Raw genomic sequence first — 21,053 nt, 5'->3', positions numbered from 1 at the left:
TTGGGTAGTTTGTGGCCATTTTAGAGGTTTTGGGTTTATCTGGGTCATTTTAAAAGTTTACGGGTATTTTTGTCACTTTATAGGTTTGAGGGTATTTTGGTCATTTTCTAAATTTCAGAAATATTTTGGTCATTTTTTGGGTTTTAGGGGTATTTTAGTAATATTTAAGTTTTGGCAGTATTTTGGTAATTTTTTGGGTTTCGAGAGTATTTTGGTAATTGGCTTTAGGGGTATTTTGGTCATTTTTGGGTTTCAATGGTGTTTTGGTTATTTTTTGGGTTTCAGATGTATTTTGATCATTTTTTGGGGGGTTTTAGGGGTATTTTGGTCATTTTTTAGGTTTCAAAAGTATTTTGATCATTTTCAAGTTTCCGAGGTATTTTGGTAATTTTTTGGGTTTCGGGGGTATTTTGGTCATTTTCTAGGTTTTAGGAGGTATTTTGGTAATTTTAAGGTTTTGGAGTATTTTGGTCATTTTTTGGGTTTTAGTGATATTTTGGTCATTTTTTAGGTTTTAGGGGTATTTTGGTCATTTTTAGTAGTTTAGGGGGTATTTTGGTAATTTTCAATGGTTTTGGAGTATTTTAGAGTTGGGTGATTTTTAAAAATGATACTTAGATCATAATTGGGTCTAATAGGATACCCAATTAGAACCCAATAAACATTAATATTAATTGGATGTGTGTGTAACTGTAGTTAGTTTTAAATGTACACATGCTTATGTATGGAGTTACACACTAATTGTATACATAATAGTAATGTAATGAGAAACTTGACGTAACTAATATCATGAAAATTGAGGAAACCCCATTTTAGCACATCTAAATATCCTAATTGAACTAATGACTTATGTTTAATTACTCAAGCTAACATCAATAGTACCACTTCAATTGATCAATCTTATGCGTAAACACGAGTTACATTAGGGGTGGCAATTCTTGTTCGCGTGTCGGGTTTGTGTCATGTCAACTCATGAATATCCGACTATATGGGTCAACACTAACCCGACATGTTTATTAAATGAGTCAAAATTCCTTAATTCTAACACAACTCATTTATTAAATAGGTCAATTGTGTTGACCTGTTTATTAGATTTTATCAAAATGAATATATATATATATATATATATAAACAAGCAAATATTTATTTTTAATATAAAATTCAAAACTAATGAGTAATTGCATTATAAATAATCATTCAAAATTAAAGTATATCTCAATATCGCAAATAATCAATTACAATATGTTAAAGAAAATAAACCACAACAAATAATGTGTGTATCTTTTTCTTTTTTTGCTTTAAATATCTACAGTGTTAGAATACATTAAATTAGTTCCACGTACAAATATCACGTTGTTTAGTAGTCCACTAGTAGCACTTCTTTGTGGAGTAAATGGTTCAATTATCAGCACCAACATAATTTTCAGCTTTTTTTTTTTTTTTTCAGCGCCGTGCCCACTCAGCGCCAATTTTCAGCACCATGACCAATTTTCAGCGCCATGGCCCCCTGACTTTTCAAATTTTCCACTTATAATATTGATAAAATGGGAAAAAATGATCAATTTTATGGAAATTAAAATACCCGCCCCCCCAAGGATTTTGAGATTAGAAAATATCCAAAAAAAAAAATTATTTGAAACAACCCAATGAAATAAAAGTTTTGGCCTATCCGCCTATAACAAATTCCCAAATCTAACTCCTTAAAAAGCTCCACAATAAATATTAAAAAAAGAAAAAGAAAAAAAGAAACCCAAATCAACAAGGAAAAAGAAAAAAGAATATATATATATATATATATATTTCTAACACATATCTGCAGTTACTAGAAAAGAAAAATAAATAAATAAATCCCTTACGCTGTTGCCATTGTCTCCACATTGCAAAGTTTCAACACTTTTGCCTCCACAAGTTGCTGTTTTGTGACCTCAATTGTGGCTGAGTCGTAGCTGGACTCGACGAGTGTGCCCAACGGTAGTATCTCTCTCTGTTGGTCTGTTTTGGCCCTTTTGGGTTTCCCGTTACTGTGGTTAGTTTAGGATTTTATGTTTAGTTGTTTATTGACTACTTTATTGATTTTTTTTTTTTTTTGATGGGACTACTTCATTGATATTTGTAATATATTGATATATTTTATTATGTTTACAGAGTGGTTAGCAGCTAGCATCATTTATAATTTACAATTTGTTTTTTATTTTTTAAATTTCATAATGGTGGCTGGCTTGTTATGGTTTATTTGATAAAATTGTTTGAGTATTTGTATATATATAATTATATTTGAACAAGTAGCAGTCTAATTATTTTATAGATACGAATTTACACCTTAGTTGTTTGGTTTTGTCTGATTGCACATAAGGAGATTACTAAAAAACACTTAGAATCAATTATAAATTGTCAAAAAATCTTATAGTTCAATTAATATTTGTTGGTGTTTTCAACGCAGTCTAAAACTCAAATCTTTCGTCCCCAACTATAGAATTACCAAATTATAAAGAACCAATTATAAATTATTTTGGTATAGCACCCAAAAACATAAGCCAAAACTTTAGAGTTAATTTTAATTTTTGAAATAAAACTTTTTTTTTAGTTATGAAACTTTTTTCATACTTAGCTTGGCCCTCCTTAGGAAAAATTTCTGACTCCGCCACTACCTAGTTGACTACATCCCAACAAGACTTAGGATTATTAAAGGGGCAGTAGATCATCACTTAGATGATCTCTGCTTTCCAATTAGATTATGCAACAAAAACACACTAGGAGCCCCTATTGTAGTCCCATTGCAACAATCTGTCCCAAGTAGACAAACTATTGTTGAACACAAGCCAACCAATAACCGCATGCTTGCACACAACTAAAGGAAACTAGACTACTTCCAATATGGAGTTTCTTGCTTCTTCAATCTAACTGCATTCCAGTCTTCAGTAGAATCAAATTTTCTTGATTAGGATGGCAACCACAGAAGTTGAAGAACTTTACCACCAACTTCAACCAAGCTTATCTGGCCTTGATGTACATTTTCAGATTAAAAAAATAATAATAAATAAATAAAAAACTATGAAATAGACTCTTTCTATTTCAAATGAAACCAAGAGAATCTTGTGATGGTGTGGGTGTGTTTTAGCAAGTGATGCTCATAACAGAATGGAATGGAGTCCATAAGGAAAGCGGTATTATGTACTCAACCAGGGACAAACAAGGATGTGTGAGTAAAATTGGTGCAAAAGCACATTTTTACAAGGAGAGAAATTTGAGTAAAGCTTCAAAGCCATCACTGAATCAAAAATGGGATTAACAAATATTTAATATTGATAGAAGCTGAAAAAGGGATTGAGATAAAATAGATAATTTTTAAGTAGCTGGGGTTTTTTTTCAACAAGTTTTCTTAATGTATGGGGTTAATTTTGCATTTTAGAGAACTCAAATGGCCTATTCATAAACCCACAAAAATGGATTGAACTTCATCTAAAACTTGGTCTAGAGTTAGAAATTGCTATTAAATATTTGTCTTTTAACTGATTTGTCAAGTTTTTGGAAGTTGCAGTTTGTGTTTTGCTTTAGCTTATTATCCATTTTTCATGGCATTGTGGCCTTTGTTATTGCAAGGGATTGTTCTAATTGCTCTCTGTCATAATTTTCAGCTGCTAAGTGGGTCAAGGGGAAGCAATTGGAAGAAGCTGTGACCATTAAGAACATGTGAGTTATCTAATTCAAATTATTCTTAATTTGTGTCATCATATCATTTTTTTTTTTTTTTCATTTACGCATATTGATGCTTTTGATATATATTTTTAAAATGGTTATTATTATTATTATGTATATGGGCTTGACATTGATAAATTGTTAGATATTAACTAAAATATAGATTTATAGTTTTAATTGGACTATTGTAGTTTTTTTTTTTTTTTTCATTTGTGCATATTGTTTCTACTTGAATTTTTTCAAGCAAGAAATATATATATATATATATATATATATTTTTTTTTTAATTTTCAGTTCGTTATAACTTGATTGTCCAAAAATAGAGTTTTAAATTGAAACTCGATTTTTAGAAATCGAGTTTCAAAACAGGAGCATTTCCCTAAATAGTTTCAGACATTGGGTATTTTGGTTAGACAATTTTGGCGAAAGGGGCAAATTTCCATTTTGACCCAAGTAATAATGGTCATATAATTCCATAATTTGTTGACATTGTCTCGAATGATATTTCTCTTATAATAATATTAATTAGATTAATTATATATATATATATATATTCCAACATTAAATATCCAAAAAACCCCACACCTTGCTTTGACCTTACCCTTCCTATAACACACTTTTGGGCATTTTACAAGTAATTCTATAATAGGAATTATTCCTTATATGCTACAAAAGAAAATGGAATTATTCCTTATACTTTCTTTCTTTTTCTTTTCTTTTTTATTTTATTTTAACAAAAGTGTCTAGAATTCTCTAAATAATTGACTATTTCTTTGAGTGCATTTAATCTCACTGTCACACCCACTTGATAATTATAGCCAGGAAGTCATTTGAGATTGTCAAAGTTTCTTCCTCTCTATCTTTCTACTATGCATATAAAAGACCGGGTTCAAGTTAAAACATCATACATTATAACTGTAATATATTGTGAATTGTATGACCTCCATATTTGTCATGCTTGTCATATATTAAAACTAAAAAAAAAAAAGAAAAAAAAAAAGAAGAAGAAGTAGGTTCCAGTTAGCTCAATTGGTGAAGTCTCTAATAGTTGAATAAGAAATCTATAGTTCAATCCTTGCCTATACTTTTTTTTGATAAAGAGCTATACTGAAGCTATACCAAAAACCGATTAAGGTATTGGTCTGATGATAAAGAGCTATCATCAAAAGAAAATGTCATAGGTTAAAACAACCTCTCAAAAAACTAAAATAAATAAAAAAGGTTTTAGTTCATATTATTCACACTACAATTTAACTCATATATGTTTGTATTTATGATTATATTGACATGGAATTTGTGCTATACTTTTTTTTGTTTGTTTTTGAGATAAAGATAGAAGTATATATTATTAAAGAAGAAGAAACAGTGTTACAGAGAGTTATTGTCTTTGGCTCTTGTGACCACATACAATCAAACCCCAAGCCTATTACATATCTCCCTATCCCCACGTAGTGGAAACAAAAGTTATCCTGAAGCTACACTTTAGAGAAGGACACAAGAGGCTCTTATGGCTCAAGAGGTGTTTTGGGATGCTACAAGACGCTGGTAGTCCACCAGTAGTCCAGTGGCATGAACCATAATAGTCCTTGGTTGCATCTGAACCCTCTCAAAGTAGTATTTATTCCGAGCATTCCAGATTGCCCATGACGCCATGGCCCATCGTTCAAGCTCTATCTTCGTTAGCTTATCCTTCAGCATTCGAAATAATTGGAAGAAGTCATGCACCTGGTTACTACATTTCTACACCCTTTCTTTCGATATTGCCCTCACATTTCGTGCCATTGGATATTCCCATAGCAAGTGAGAGTTTGATTCACATTTCGTGCCATTGGATATTCCCATAGCTACCGGTCCATATTGCCCCAGAGTTTTGTGCTCCTGTTGGTGAACATGCAGGGAAGTTTGCTAGCCAAATTGGTGTACAAGTGCGTACAAACTTGTCCACTGTGAATGCTTATAGTTGGAAGAATGTTGGTAGCAGTGAAAAAGAGGCAATCATTCAAAATGTGGCGGTACTTTAAATATTTATAATTGTCCCTGAGCTTGATTTTGTTGTTTTCATTACATTGCTTTATACTTTATGCTGTATTTTGTAGTGTATTGTTGATGTTGTCACTAAGCATATTAAATTCAAGGCATAATATTTTTTTTATACATACCTCACTTTGCAGGATCAATTTGATATACAAGGAGAATCTGTACTTGTGAACAAATCTCTAAATACAAAGTGTGGTAGATTATTGAGCAGCCACAACTACAGGTTGTTTGCAAAATATAAAAAACTTGTAAAGGATGAAGGAAGAACGTATGCAAGAAACCACCCACCAAAAAATGTCACAAGAGAAAAATGGATTGAACTAATTGATGATTATTTATTCTATCAAATTTGTTGGATTAATACTTATTTGGAAGGTGGAGTAGATTTATATTGTAATATATATATATATATACATATATATATATATATATATATAACTTAAGTCAAAACTCTAATATTTTCTTGGTCTTTATTCTTTATAGAAAGTCTCAACAAGAAATGCTAGAAACAGAAATAAAGAGGGAATGGTTGATAAACACATTCATAGATGTGGAAACAAGTCGCTTGCAGTTAGGGTGGATGAGGCGGTGTGTTATTTCAATTTTTCAAAAGCCTAGTATATTACTTGTTGTAATTAATTAACTTGTCTTCTAACATTGAAAAGCATATAATTAGAGACGGAAAAATGGAGGTCATATTCCTAAGCTGGCACAAGTCTACTATGATACCCATTTCAATTCAAAGACAAAATAGTGGGTACACCCTGATTGCGAACATACATATGTATGTATATCAGTACATGCCTTGAGTTTACAAAACTAGAATATGTGTATTTTTATTCTATAGATGTTTGCAAAACTAGAACATATATATTTTTGATGGTTTTTATTATTTGAAATGACAGCAAGAGATGTTGAGAGTACAAGATGAGCATTGTAGCACTCCTGAAGCACAACCTTTAACCGAAGAAGAGATATCTATGATGGTTCTTAAGTCGAGATCTGGCTATGTAAAGGGACTTGGCATGAGGCCTTCCTCATCTCTTAAGACTTTTGCCTCATCTTCCTCAACTTAGTATACTCAACAACTCGAGGGTCGAGTAGAAGAGCTCCAAGATGCAAACTACAAGCTGGAGGGTCAAGTAGAAGAGCTTCAGAATGCAAACTTCAGGCTGGAGGAGAAGATGGATTGCATCATACAATATTTGAGGAGCAAGGGTGATAGTGACATTTGTGGCAGTGGGGGGAGCTCATCTACTAACTAGAACACACCTTGGTTAGTGTTTTATTTTCCTGCCTAAGAGCATTAGTATTGGGGTTTGTATATGGTATATGTTGCTATATTTTAGCATAAAAACACAAAAACAAGCCTTACCCAGTCTCTTAATTGTAGACATTTTTACAATTGTGCTATAGTAACCTTTTATATGTATGAGGGTACTATAGCACAATTGTGCTACAATTGTGTTTTTTGTTTAATGGTGGTGGTGAGTTTTTTGTTTGTGATGGTAGTTGGAGTTTTTGTCTAATGTTGGTGGTGGGTTTTGTGTTAATGATGGTGGCTAGATTTTTTGTTTATTGTGTGGTTGGGTTTTTGTGTTTATGGTGGTGGTTGGGTTTTTTGTTTATGGTAATGACTGTGTTTTTGTGTTAATGGTGATAACTGTGTTTTTTGTTTAGTGGTGGTTGTGGGTTTTTTGTTTAATGTTGGTGGTGAGTTTTTTGTTTATTGTGATGGTTGGGTTTTTTGTTTATGCAGTAGCTGAGTTTTTGTGTTAATGGTGGTGGCTGTGTTTTTTGTTTAATGGTGGTGGTGGGTTTTTTGTTTAATGGTGGTGGCTGTGCTTTTTGTTAAATGGTGGTTGTTGGGTTTTTTGTTTATGATGGTGGCTGAGTTTTTTGTTTATTATGATGGTTAGGTTTTCTGTTTATGGTAGTGGCTGGGTTTTTGTGTTATTGGTGGTGACTATGTTTTTAGTTTAATGGTGGTAGTGGGTTTTTTGTTTATGGTGGTGGCTAGTTGTTGTTGTTTTGTTTTTTTTTTTTTGTAATAGTGTTGGCTGGACTTTTTTATTCGTTGTGGTGGGTGGGTTTGTGTTTATGATGGTGTCTGGGTTTTTGTTTTGGATTTCACTTTATTTGTTTTGTTTTAAATTGGGATTTTTCCTGCATTCTTTATGATTTCTCCATGGTTTGTAATGTAGGTTTGGTTTTTATTTGATGAGAATGTTGTGGGTCTTCTTTCTTTGACAGTTTGGCTTCATATGATGTTGCATTATGATTATTTTGTCTAGTTTGTTATTAAGTATTCTGTGGACATTTTCTGCATTGTCTTACTAATAATAATCCTTTTTTTTTATTTTTTTGTAGTACTTCTTATCAGGAATATAGGTTTGTAGTCTAGTTTGTTATTAATATATTTTCGTTTATACTTGTGCAGATATGGGATTGGTGGCAGAAAGATAGCTTTTGTGGGACTACTTGAACTCAAATAATTTTCTATAAACTTTGGAAGCTAAGACATCATTTGTATATAAATGGTTGTAACTTTGTGAACATCTTTATTACATTTTTAGATTTTATGGATGTTTTTTTTTTTAATGGATTTGGTTAGAAATTAATGTATTTTTTTTAATTTTTTTTTAATTTTTAATTTTTAATTTTTTTATGGATTTGGTTAGAAATGAACATGTTAATATAATGGCAAGTAAATGTAAAGAATATTAATAAAAAAAATAAAATTGGTGACGATAATTTATGTCGCCATATCTGACTATAAGCAGAAATTGGTGATGAAATAATTCGTCACCTGATCTATTGAAATTATAAAATAAAAATAAAAAAATAAAAAATCGGTGACGCAAGACTTCGTCACCTAATCTATTGAAATTGGGAAAAAAAAAAAAAACATTTGGTGATGAAATATTCTGTCACTAAAAATAAGGTTTAGTGACGAAAATATTAGGTGACGAAAAACTTTCGTCAGCTATCATTTTTTATTGGTGACAAAAAAATTTTGTCACCTATCATTTTTTTATTGGTGACGAAACATTTTCGTCACCAATACATTCTGTGACGGAGCTTAGGTGACGAATGTTGTTTCGTCACCATATGTATTCGGTGACGAAATAAGGACATATTGTGACGAAAGGTTTCGTCACCATAGTCCACTTTTGTTGTAGTATATACACAGTATAGATTAATATAGATGTGTTTGAATATATAGACGTGTTTGAATATAATTGAAAATCTTAATATAATAGAGTTAAATAACTGTACTAATTTTTGCCCTTGGAAAAATAAATTTAAATCCCTCTAGAGTCTAGACCACCTGAGTAGCACCAGTTGATAGCTTGGGGTCCAATGTTTCATCTGGATAATTGCCATGCTTACTAGAATCATACTTCTCTCCATCACCCCACAATGCATATGCTTCCTCACCATGAACAGCATCATCCCCTATAACTAATAAATCATCGGGCATACGCAAAGGGATCACCAATTTTATCGCAAGGCAGATGATAGTTGTGACAACAAGGTTCCATCCAATGATGAATAAGCCACCTACAATCTGTTTGCCGACTTGTATTCCTCCTTTTCCTCCATAGACTCCTCCCCTAGAGTTTGTAACAGGCAGAAAGAGTTTGCATAGTTCAGGCTCAGCAAAGAAACCAGTAAGAATTTCACCAAGTAATCCAGCCACAGCATGGGTGTGGAACACACCTAGCGTGTCATCAACCTTTTGGAGTAGTTTTGACTTCTTGTGTACTATCATCATAGTGAACCATGGAACACTTCCTGACAAAATTCCCATCACTATAGCTGCCCATCCTTGAACAAGACCTAAGATTAATTGAAGATAATTCAATTAAGTACAATTTAATGATGTACCCCCTCATTGATAATTGAGTAATCATAAGTAAATTAATATGGTTAATTTGAACATCATGTATTTGAAGGACCTATATATTTGACATTTTATGCATAAGGTGTGATTAATTGCTTTTGCTAAAACTATGCAACGCATGTAAGATAATAATAAAAGCATCCTCATTTTTTGTTGACTTTCTCCCCTAATAATGTAGCATTACATAGATGAATTAAATGAAAATCATGTAATGTGGTGTTAGTTGATTCACTTGACTAATAAAGTTTATTGTTGTCAATTGAATATTTCTGCTTGCATTGACTGAAGTGAGGTTTAAACTTTAACGTAAGAGAGAATCTATCTCCATAATAATAATAATTACAGAGAACTTAATTAAGCCAACTGATATCATGCCAATATTCCATAAGCTGGCAAGAATTCTAGATTCCATTTCCCAAAATTATTTTAAACTTGTATTTTACTCAAAAGAATCATGAAATATAATAACATTAAGGCTTAATTAATCCTATTTCATTTTGAATAGAAATAGTTTTTAAAGTCTACATGTACAAGAGGATAATGTAAGATACAAGCATGAATAATTGTAATTTAGAAAACAAAAAGATTATTAGTCCATGATTTGGCATGAAGTGGACTTTAGCCATGCTGGTTCTGAAAGGTAGTACTTTTCTTTAGCAAGGTTTTGAAACCCATGAACCTCTCACAATCACGGTTCTTTTAATCTTAAGAACTGGTCTATGCCAAAAACAAAAAAAGCAAGGAACTGCTCGAACCGCGGTTCAACCGCACTGTTTTGAGAACTGTTATCAGACTGCTTCTCACGGTTCACTTTGAATTTGAACCTTAAAAAAAAAAAAAAAAAAAAAAAAAAAAACAAAACAAAAAAACAAAAGAAAAAGAAAGCACAATTACTGGGAGTACGTCATGTCATTATGTCTTTAGAAACTCTGCCATTGCCATCTCCAAAGAAACACAACGTGTTTTTATGTTTCTTCTTCTTCTCTTTTCAGAGCACATCACACAGCTCCCTCTCTTCAAAAACTCTTTTCTTGGGCAAAGCAAGCTTTAAATTCTGGCTTTGTTCTTCGCCGGTAATGTGTGTGTGACAGGGTGAGAGTATGAGAGAAAGAGAATGAGAAAGAGAGAGCTAGAGATAAAGAAAGAAAAATAAAAGCAGAGGACACATTGTGTGGAGGAGGAAGAGTCTAGAAAAATAAAAACCAAATGAGAGGAGTGGGGATAGGGATACGTGTGTGGAGGAGAAAAAACAAGAGAAAAAAAAAAAGAAAAAAAAAAAGGAAAAGAAACATATGGATGCAAGGAAAGAAAAGAAAAGAATAAAAAGAATAAAAAATCATAATTAAATGTTACTATAATATTTTCTCAATGTTTCACAATAAATTTTAAGTAACAGATTGTTATTAGTTAATATTGGTGAGTAAAAAAATAATTTCAATAGTAGGTTCAAATTAGAACTAATAACAACTTTTATATAAATTTTGTTGTGAAAGTATTGTTAAAAATGGTATAGACTTCTTTGCGGCTACATGCTTTAGTGTCAACTACTAACATATAATGCTTACTTGTTGTCAAGCACTTCCTTCTTGGGTTTTGTTATTTATTTAACTTTAACAATTTTTAAATGCATGGACATCTTCAGATCTAGCTTTTGATGTTTTTTTTTTAATTCATAATAAATGGTGAACAGTGACTATTCAAATGGGCTTGGGAAAAAAAAAGATCGGCAGTCAAATGGGCTTGACCATAAGCAAATAAACTAATTTGTCTCTTAACTATTTTATTGGATTTCATAAAATAAAAATTATTGGGTACTAAAGTGTGCTTTGTCATAACTTAAAAATAATTTAGAAACTCAATAGCTATTTATGTTTTTTTTAGAATTTAATCATTTTTATTTGTATTATGAAAGTTATGTTATAAAAATATTATCTATATTTGTTTTGGACTATTTTAGTTAATTTTTCTATTTTTTTAAATTAATTTAATGTTATATATATATATATATTTAAAATAATTATTAAATTAATTATGACGTCATCACGGTTAGACCTTGGTTCGACCTTAAAAACCTTGAACCTCTTCCTTTTACGGTTCAATGAACGGTCCGGGTCTGAAAACCTTGTTTTTTAGGACTTCAATGGTTTTTCTGTTAAAAATTGATGGATAGGTTTTGCATTCGCAGTGAACATGTATACATATTAATTTTTGTTTTTCATGATTTTTCTTGCATCAAGCAAAGATACAATTAAAAATGAAAGAAAAGAAAGATAATTTACTCAAGTTAAGGCTCAAAATGAACTAACATGCAGCTTGCATGTGCTAAGAAGGCACACTAGCTGAAAGAAAATCATATGAAGGAGAAATTGATGCGTTAGGTGTATATACATGATTTCCAACATATATATATATATATATATATAATTCAATGTAAAAAATAATACCCCAATTGAGAGGAAATCTATTTACAGAATCTTTTAATTAAGTACATAATAAAATATCAATGTTCGATGCCCTAGAGTATAAGTTAAGATGTATTTTATTTTATATTATAGTATTTGTGTTGTTCTTATAATATATATATATATATATATATATAGATAGATAGATAGATAGATAATAAAGAAAAAAAAAATTGACTTCAAACCAGTTTTAAGTTATCATCTTATCAATTGTGTGATAATTGATGATATTATTCTCGAATGTTTTTAGTTATATAATTTTTTTAATGAATCATCTGATGTATTTAAATAATACATATGAATAATCTTATAAACCATCGTCACTAAAATAACTAGGAATTAATTAAGGGAGTTGATAATATCACCTGCACCGGGTGTGATGCAAACAAGGCCAGTGATCATGCCCTGGACAGCTCCAATGACTGAGGGTTTATTGAAGAAAATGACGTCTAGCGATGTCCACATCAGGAGGCTAGTAGCAGCACAGATGTTGGTATTTAGAACAGCCATGGAAGAATCTATATTGGCTGCATATGGATCTCCACCATTAAATCCTGCCCATCCCATCCACAGTAACCCTGCTCCTGCCAATGTTAACAATACATTGTTTGGAGGAAATCTCTCTCTGTCTCTTTTCAATCTTGGTCCCACCTGCATCATCATTGAAAAAATCAGTCTAAGGTAGTAAGGGTATAACTAATTAATTTCATACCAAAATTCACAAATGTTGAGAGTGGGGTTTGTGATTTGTGATTGATCTGTGATAAAAATAATGCATGTGATGGTTCAGGCACATGAAAATAATATGTTATAAATCACAATCGGATAATTCAATAAATTGTGAGAAAAGTTGTGAAATTTTGTTGTATATATATAACGTTGATGTCATTCAATTAAAATTGACACCCACTCACCATGCATCTTGATTCCTTCATGCCTTCAAATTCTTTTTCTTTTTTTCTTTTTTTTTTCTTTTTTGATTTTTAAATTCTTAATATTTTTTTACGCATATATATATCTTATTATATATTACAAGTCAAACATGTGACGATCATGGGGGATGGATATTCAAAACCAAATGGAATCTAAAAGAGCAACTTTCATCAATTAATATAATACAAGATTCATTGAACATAATTAATCATGTACTAATAATGTTCCATTGTACTAAGTCAAGGGTGAACTAAAACATTTAATCGCAAAGCAACCGGAATTATTAATATTGAACAAGTAAACAGCAAAAAGATTGTAATACTCCTGCAACACTTGCTTTTTCAACCAAGAAAATTGAAAACTCTCTCTCTCTCTCTCTCATTGAAGGTTCTAAAAAATTGCAAAAAATCTACTCTTGTAAGAATTGAATTAGTCAAGTTCATACCGAAAAAACAAGTCTAGCTTATGAAGTAGTAATTAATCTACCAAAAAAAGTATAGCCCATCAATGTTCATAACAATTTTATAATTATAAATTCATCTTTCTTGCTCAAATTTTTTTTTTTTTTTTTAAATTCATCTTTCGATTGATTTTTAAATTTAAGAAGTGGGTGGACAAGAAAACCTTACAAGACGACAAAGACCTTAAGTAATAACTGATTCGTATACAAATAACATATTGGTATGCATTAATAATGTCTCAAATGAAGCGGCAAAACACTGACCTTCTTTTTTTTCGCCTTAAGTGTATGAGAAAAGAGTACAGAATAAGGCCCGTTTGGTAGCAATAATGACTAGTTTTGATTTTCAAAATAATTAAGATAAAAACTGTGGTTGATTTTTTTTTTTTTTAATAATAAATTTTAAACTATAGTATCCACTTATGATAATAGTTTTTCTATTATTAGATCAAGACACCGGTTAGTTTTTGGTGTAAGCGGAAATTAAATCTCAAATCTCTTATTCAATTATTAGAAATTTTATCAGTTGAGGTAATTAAAACCCATTTTTAATATGAATTTTGTTTGAGTACTCATAATGCAGACAAATATGTTTGATTCTATGTTTTCAAAAAGAGTAAATAGTGAAAGAATTGTTATTCAATTATTAGAAATTTTATCAGTTGAGGTAATTAAAACCCATTTTTAATATGAATTTTGTTTGAGTACTCATAATGCAGACAAATATGTTTGATTCTATGTTTTCAAAAAGAGTAAATAGTGAAAGAATTGGAGACTCCAATTAACTCAATTAGTAAACTTCTTTATCTTTAAATAAGAATTTAAGTTTGAATTCAGTTTATTCCAAAAATTAATTAATATCAGACACTTATCAGTTGAGTTAACTGTAACCCACTTTTAATACATATTTTGTTTGAGTACTCATAATGCAAACAAATATGTTTGATACCATGTTTTCAAAAAAAGAGTAAATAGTGAAAGAATTAGAGACTCCAATTAACTCAATTAGTAAATTTTTTTATCTTTAAATAAGAATTTAAGTTCGAATTCAATTTATACCAAAAATTAATTAATATCTGATATAATAATAAGTAATAGTTATTAATTAATATCTTCATATATATATATATATATATATATATAGAAGAGAGAGAGAGAGAGAGCTGACCCAGTATGCAGCTGTGAATCCACCAATCCCAGAAGAAAGATGAATGACATAACCACCAGAATAGTCCATGACGCCCCAGTGGAACAAGAACCCACCACCCCACAAACTGAATGCTCCAACAGTGTAAGAGAAAGTAAGCCAAAGTGGCACAAACATCATCCATGCCTTAATATTCATCCTCCCCAACAAAGATCCAGCTAAAAGTATCAAAGTGATTGCAGCAAACACACACTGAAACCACACCATCGTTGCCATGGGGTAGTATGGCTGAGCCATTGCCGTCTCTAACCCACCAGTACTATTATACTGCGTAGTTTCAGGTAGTGCAGCCCAATTCAAAAGGAACTTCTGGCCTAAAGCTGGTCCAGCTTTGCCCCAGAAGGGAAGGAGCTTATCACCAAAGGACATCTTGTATGCCCATGTAACCCAACAAATTACCACAGCTGCAAAAGCATATAAAGCCATGAAAGCTGAGTTTACAGCCCATTTTTTCTTGACAATACTACCATAGAGTATGACAAGCCCTGGCACACTTTGTAGACCAACCAGTGTGGCTGATATCATTTGCCATGCGTTATCTCCTTTGTTCAACCAATCTGGCACTGCCAGAGATGTGCCGAATTGGTAAGCTTTTGGTATTGGTGGAGTACCCATGTCTAGCTGTGACTCTCTAGCTACAATTAAAGCAAGCAAAGCCAACCAAACTCTCTCTCTCTCTCTGTTTGAATGTTGTGTGTTAAGGAGTTGCAAAGAAAAACTGTAAGGAGTGAGAGAGAGAGAGGAGTGATAAAGAAAGAAAGACTAGCGTGAGCTTTTAAAAGTCAAGGTTATGGTATAGAGTACTATAGACTATAGATTTTGACATTTCAACGATAGACTTGGAGCATCCCATCGTACCCTCTAAATTTTTGTACTGTTATAAAATGAACATTATATTATATATTTTATTTAATTATTTTTTAAAATACATTTTTTAACAGATTTTTTATCATTTATTTATTCCATTTAAATTTATTTCTTTATTCTTTCTTTAATATTTCTTTATTCTCCTTTCAATTTTCTTTCATTCATTTCTAAAAAGTACGTTTATAATATTTTTACAACACTTTTACAGAAAAATCATTTGTAATAAGTTGATACTAATTTTAATTTGAATGTACTATTAAAATTATTTTTTTCTCTGTCTAAAAAAATTATTTTTTTCTCACCAATATTAGCTAATCATAACCTACCACTTAAGATTTATTATGAAAGTATTGTGAAAATATTACGGTAACATTTCTCAATTTTAATTACTTATTCTTTATTTTATTTCCCTTATCTCCATCCTTTTTTTTCATCCATTTCATTTCATTTCTTTTCTTTTTTCCTCTTTTTTCTCCTCCACATATGTATACTTCTTATCTCTATCTTCAATTTCATTTTTTGTTTCTACCTCCAAACATACCTCTAGCTCTCTTTCTCTTTTTTTTTTTTTCAGGCATACCCCTAAGTATTGTGACTATATCACTCTAGGGCTTGATTACAGTTTCAACTCTTATGGCTGATTTGATATGTTTTTTGGTGGATATTATACTAGAGAAAATATGTGGGATTTTATGGTTTTGATGGGTAAGGAGACAAGCATGATTTGGGGCTGTAAAGAAGAACAAAAGGAGAGTAATTTGTTGCTGTTCATGGACTGTATGAACCATGACGTGAACAGTAACTGTGCGCCAAAGACAGAGAGATAAGAATTCTCTAGGCACTTTAGCCTCATCTTCCATTAATGAAAGTCTGCATAAAAGACTCTAATACCTTTAAGAAGCTCTAGAATAATCTAGATCAAGCATTATTTAAAAACTGACCCTAAGAAAAAAAATTATGCACAGGACTTTTATGAAATTTCAATTTTTCCCTCACATAAGCTACCTGTAACTTATAAACTAATGACTCAATTTAAAACTATTTTAACCCCTGAGACTCTCATTAGATAACCTTTGAAAGTATATATATTTGCTTTGTTGATGTGGGCCATGTGGCTTGAATTGCCAAGCCCAAGTCAACACAATACCTAATACTTGTTGAATTAGGAGTCCTAGTGTTGCCGACCTATTACATATATATATATATATATATCAGGTTTGAGAAAAAAGGGAGTAGCCGTGAGATAGAGAGAAATTAGAGTAATTCCTAAAACCCTAGCAACAGCCACATAAGAAGAAGAATAATATTTTCTTGTCTTGGAGGTGAGAGAGAGTTAGGGTGTATTGGAATTTGAGTTTCTTAAGAGTGTTCTTGTGCACTATTGTATCTCCCTATCTTTATAGTGAAATTTCTCCGTCGTCTCCGTGAAGGTAGGCAGTTTGCCGAACCATGTAAATTCTTGTGTTCTTTGTGTGTGCTTGTTATTTAATTTTCGCTTATTTACTGTTATTGATTTGAGTCCTGGGGTACTATCTGCACAACAAGTGGTATCAGAGCTAGGTTAGGATTCAATCCTTTGAATACAGTAAAGATGTCAAGTACAAAGTATGATATAGAGAAGTGTTATGGTAAGGGAAATTTTTCTCTTCGGCAAAGGCAGATGAAGGATCTCCTAATTCAACAAGGAGTTCATAAGGCCTTGCTTGGGAAGGAGAAGAAACTGGAAACGATGAAGGATATAGAATGGGTAGAGATGGATGAGAAAGCAGCTAGCACTATTCATCTCAACCTAGGTGATGAGGTCATTCACAACATCCTAGAAGCAAAGACTGTAAAGGAGGTTTGGGAAAAATTAAAAAGTCTTTATATGAGAAAGAATCTAACAAACAAGTTGTACGTGAAGAAGCAACTGTATAATTTGCATATGAAGGAAGGTTCAGATCTGTTGGAGCATCTCAACACGTTTAACATGTTGAATACCCAATTGTCAAGTTTTGGGGTGAATTATGAGGACCAGGATAAAGCCTCTTATTAGCGTCACTTCCTACTTCTTTTGATCATCTAGTGACTACGTTGATGTACGGGAAAGAGACTATAATACTCAAGGAGGTGACTAGTGCTCTCTTGTCACACATAAAGATGAAGCAAGATGGTGATGGTTCTCAGGCTGATGGACTTATTGTAAAGTATGAGTCAAGCAATAGGGGTAGAAGCAGGTCAAGAGGACGAAACTCTAACAGGAACAGATCACAGTCTAAATCACGTGCAAAGAAAGATGTAGAATGCTTTTATTGTCATAAGAAAGGGCATTACAAGAATCAGTGTAAAGAGTTGAAAGAGCATTTAGAGGAGAAGAAGAATGAAAAGAAGCCCCTAGAATCAACTAGTGTTGCTGAAGAAATATCAGATGACAGTGAAGTTGGTGCAGATTTACTTTTAGTTTCATCAAGTAATGATGTTCTATTGGAATCTTGGGTTTTAGATTTAGCATGCTCATATCATATGACTCCAAAGAAAGATTGGTTTGACACGTATAAGCCTTACAATGGTGGTATGGTCCAAATGGGTAATGATGCTACATGCCCGGTTATTGGGATTGGTATTGTAAATATCAAGATGTTTAATGGAGTTGTGAGAGTTCTTAGTAATGTCAGACATATTCCAGATCTTAGAAAGAATTTAATTTCTTTAGGAGTATTGGATGATTTAGGCTATTCACACTAATTAAAGGGTGGAATCATGAAGGTTACCAAAGGTGCTTTGATGATGATGAAGGGACAAAAAGTAAGTACGCTTTACAGATTGATTGGGAATACAGTTGTACGAAGAGTTGCAGTCACCACTTCGGTAGAGTCCAGCACTGACAACATAAAATTATGGCATATGCGACTTGGCCATATTGGTAAATGTGGTATGTTAGAGTTGCACAAGAGAAATTTATTGAAAGGAGTGAAGATATGCAAGCTTGACTTCTGCAAGTATTGTGTGTATGGGAAGCAGTATAGAGTCAATTTCAAGACTGGCTCTCATACAAGTAAGGGTGTTCTTGACTGCATTCATTCAGATGTTTGGGGCCCAGTATCAGTTTCTTCTTACAGCGGTGCTCAATACTTCGTCAGTTTCATTGATGACTACTCTAGAAAGGTATGGATTTATTTTATGAAGCATGAGTTTGATGTGTTTGGCATATTAAAAAGTGGAAAGCATAAGTTAAGAATCAGACTGGCAGGAAAATAAAATACCTTAGAACAGATAATGAACTAGAATATAAAGATAAAGAATCCATAAGATTTTGTGAATTAGAAGATATTACTCGTCACTTCATAGTTAAAGGAACTCCACAGTAGAATGGAGTTGCAGAGAGAATGAACAAAACCTTAGCAGAAAGAGCCAGATGCATGAAATTGAATGCAAGGTTGCCTAAGGTGTTCTAGGTAGACACAGTTAACGCAGCAAGCTTCATTATTAATAGATCTCCATCATCAACCATAGATTTCAAGATTCCAGAAGAGGTTTGGTTAGGTAGACCAGTTGATTATTCGAGTCTAAAAATCTTTGGTTGTCCAGCTTATGTGCATGTGCAGAGTGGAGAGCGTTCTAAATTGGATTCGAAGTCAAGAAAATGTGTATTTCTTGGTTTTGAAAAAGGTGTTAAAGGCTACAGGCTTTGGGATCCAATCTCAAAGAAAACAGCGACCAACAGAGATGTCATATTTGATGAAGCCTTTATGTTGAAACAGAATGAAGCAGAGACATGCGATGATAGTCCACAGGAGAAATTAATTGTTCAGGTAGAGTTTGACGAGAATAGTTCATCCAGTGATAAGGGTGATGTTAAGATTGATCCACAGTAGCAACAAGAAGAGTCTTATTCAATTACTAAAGGTAGAGAGAAGCGGGTTCACAAAGGACCACAGAGATATGGCTTTGAAGACATGATTAGTTTTGCTCTCGTAACCAGTGGTGGAGATCTATTCACTTTCAAGGAGGCTACAAATAGGAAAGACAATGATAAATGGCTTGTAGCAATATCAGAAGAGATGCAGTCACTACAGAAAAATAAGACTTGGGAATTAGTGAAATTGCCCAAGGGAAAGAAAGCTATTGGTTGCAAGTGGATATTCTGCAAGAAAGAAGCATTGTCGGAAAAGGAATGTGAAAAATTCAAGGCACGGTTAGTGGCTAAGGGTTACTCACAAAGAGAAGGAATTGATTATAATGAGAATTTTTCACCAGTTGTGAAGCACACCTCAATTCGAGTAATCCTAGGATTTGTGACAATGCATGACATGGAGTTAGAACAGCTAGATGTGAAGATTGTATTCCTCCATAAAGATTTAGAAGAAGAGATTTACATGCAACAGCCCAAAGGCTTCAAAGAACTTGGCAAGGAAGATTATGTTTGTTTGTTGAAGAGATCATTATATGGCTTTGAACGGTTTTAGACCCCTTAAACCAACCAGATTAACCTAGTTAATTAGTCAAGTGATTAACTTAGTCAAATTATGCAAATCTAGGTTATCACAATCAAACAATCATATCAAGAATATAAAGCAGCAGAAAAGTAAATAACACAATGATATGATGACCCAGGAAACCACACGGTAAAAACTTGGGGAGGATTTGATCTAGCTATCCTCAAGGTAAACTTGAATCCACTATCTTGAAAGAATCGAAGTTCATACAAAGGGACTTACAAGCTCCTTGCTTGACTTCCTAATGCTACCTACCATTAAAACTTACTGACACGACTACGTGTAAACTCCAAATCCACGGACTCCTTCTTTCTTGAATTCTCCACAAGATACAAGCACCCACGCTTGTTATTCTTTAAGCTCCAATGACAGCAACTGAGTTGATCATCAAGATGTTGAAGTAATTTCTACCTTGAAAACCCTAAGTTTATGTGAAGGAAAGCTACTCAAAGATCACACAAGAGATTCACACAAATTGCAAAGTATGAGCAACAATACAACCAAAGCAACTCCCAAAAACGTGGCTAGGGTTTTGTTTTTATACCTAGGGCAAAAACAGAAAACCCAAAACGTTTAATGAGATAGGGCTGAGTTGAAAATTTTGTAGAAAAACATTCTAGCCGACTTTCGATCGATTGAGTCTAACTTTCGATCGATCGAGCCAGGCTGAAATACACCAATGCATCTGCAGCATCTCGATTCTAACTTTACATAAATTAAACAACTTTAAGCAAGCCTAAACAAGACTAAACATATTGTTTTGATCATGGTTTGCTAACATTACACATTAGAGTTCTAAATACATCAAATCCTAAGTCTTTAGAACCTAACAAACTCTCATTTTAGCAATCCGTGACAAAACACAACTTAAAAGCTCAAAGTTTACAAATAAAAGCCCTTTACAAAAATAATGCTCATAAATACAAATTCAATCCTAACTACTACCCATCAGTTGCAAGTGTAGACAACAGCTCAATTGAATCAACCTGTATATTCCTGAAACACTCAA

General features: G+C 32.4%; 1 protein-coding gene and 1 long non-coding RNA gene across 2 annotated transcripts; one reads left to right on the top strand and one right to left on the bottom strand.

Moving 5' to 3' along the window:
- The first annotated feature begins 6,252 nt into the window (after positions 1-6,252).
- On the top strand, positions 6,253-6,804 carry LOC136065769 (uncharacterized). The gene is made up of 3 exons (XR_010627373.1): positions 6,253-6,321; positions 6,410-6,517; positions 6,639-6,804. It is a non-coding gene; the product is annotated as an uncharacterized LOC136065769 (long non-coding RNA).
- A 2,140-nt stretch (positions 6,805-8,944) lies between these two features.
- Positions 8,945-15,449, bottom strand: LOC112026186 (ammonium transporter 3 member 1). The gene is made up of 3 exons (XM_065769400.1): positions 14,664-15,449; positions 12,468-12,753; positions 8,945-9,576 (listed from the first exon to the last, which is right to left on the bottom strand). Exons 1-3 carry the CDS (start codon positions 15,315-15,317, stop codon positions 9,056-9,058), a joined length of 1,461 nt encoding a protein of 486 aa, XP_065625472.1. The 5' UTR covers positions 15,318-15,449; the 3' UTR covers positions 8,945-9,055.
- Between the last annotated feature and the right edge of the window lie 5,604 nt (positions 15,450-21,053).

Source organism: Quercus suber, unplaced genomic scaffold, assembly GCF_002906115.3.
Source record: "Quercus suber isolate HL8 unplaced genomic scaffold, Cork oak 2.0 scaffold_1142, whole genome shotgun sequence".
Lineage (NCBI taxonomy): Eukaryota > Viridiplantae > Streptophyta > Magnoliopsida > Fagales > Fagaceae > Quercus > Quercus suber.
This window is presented reverse-complemented; position numbering and strand designations above follow the sequence as displayed.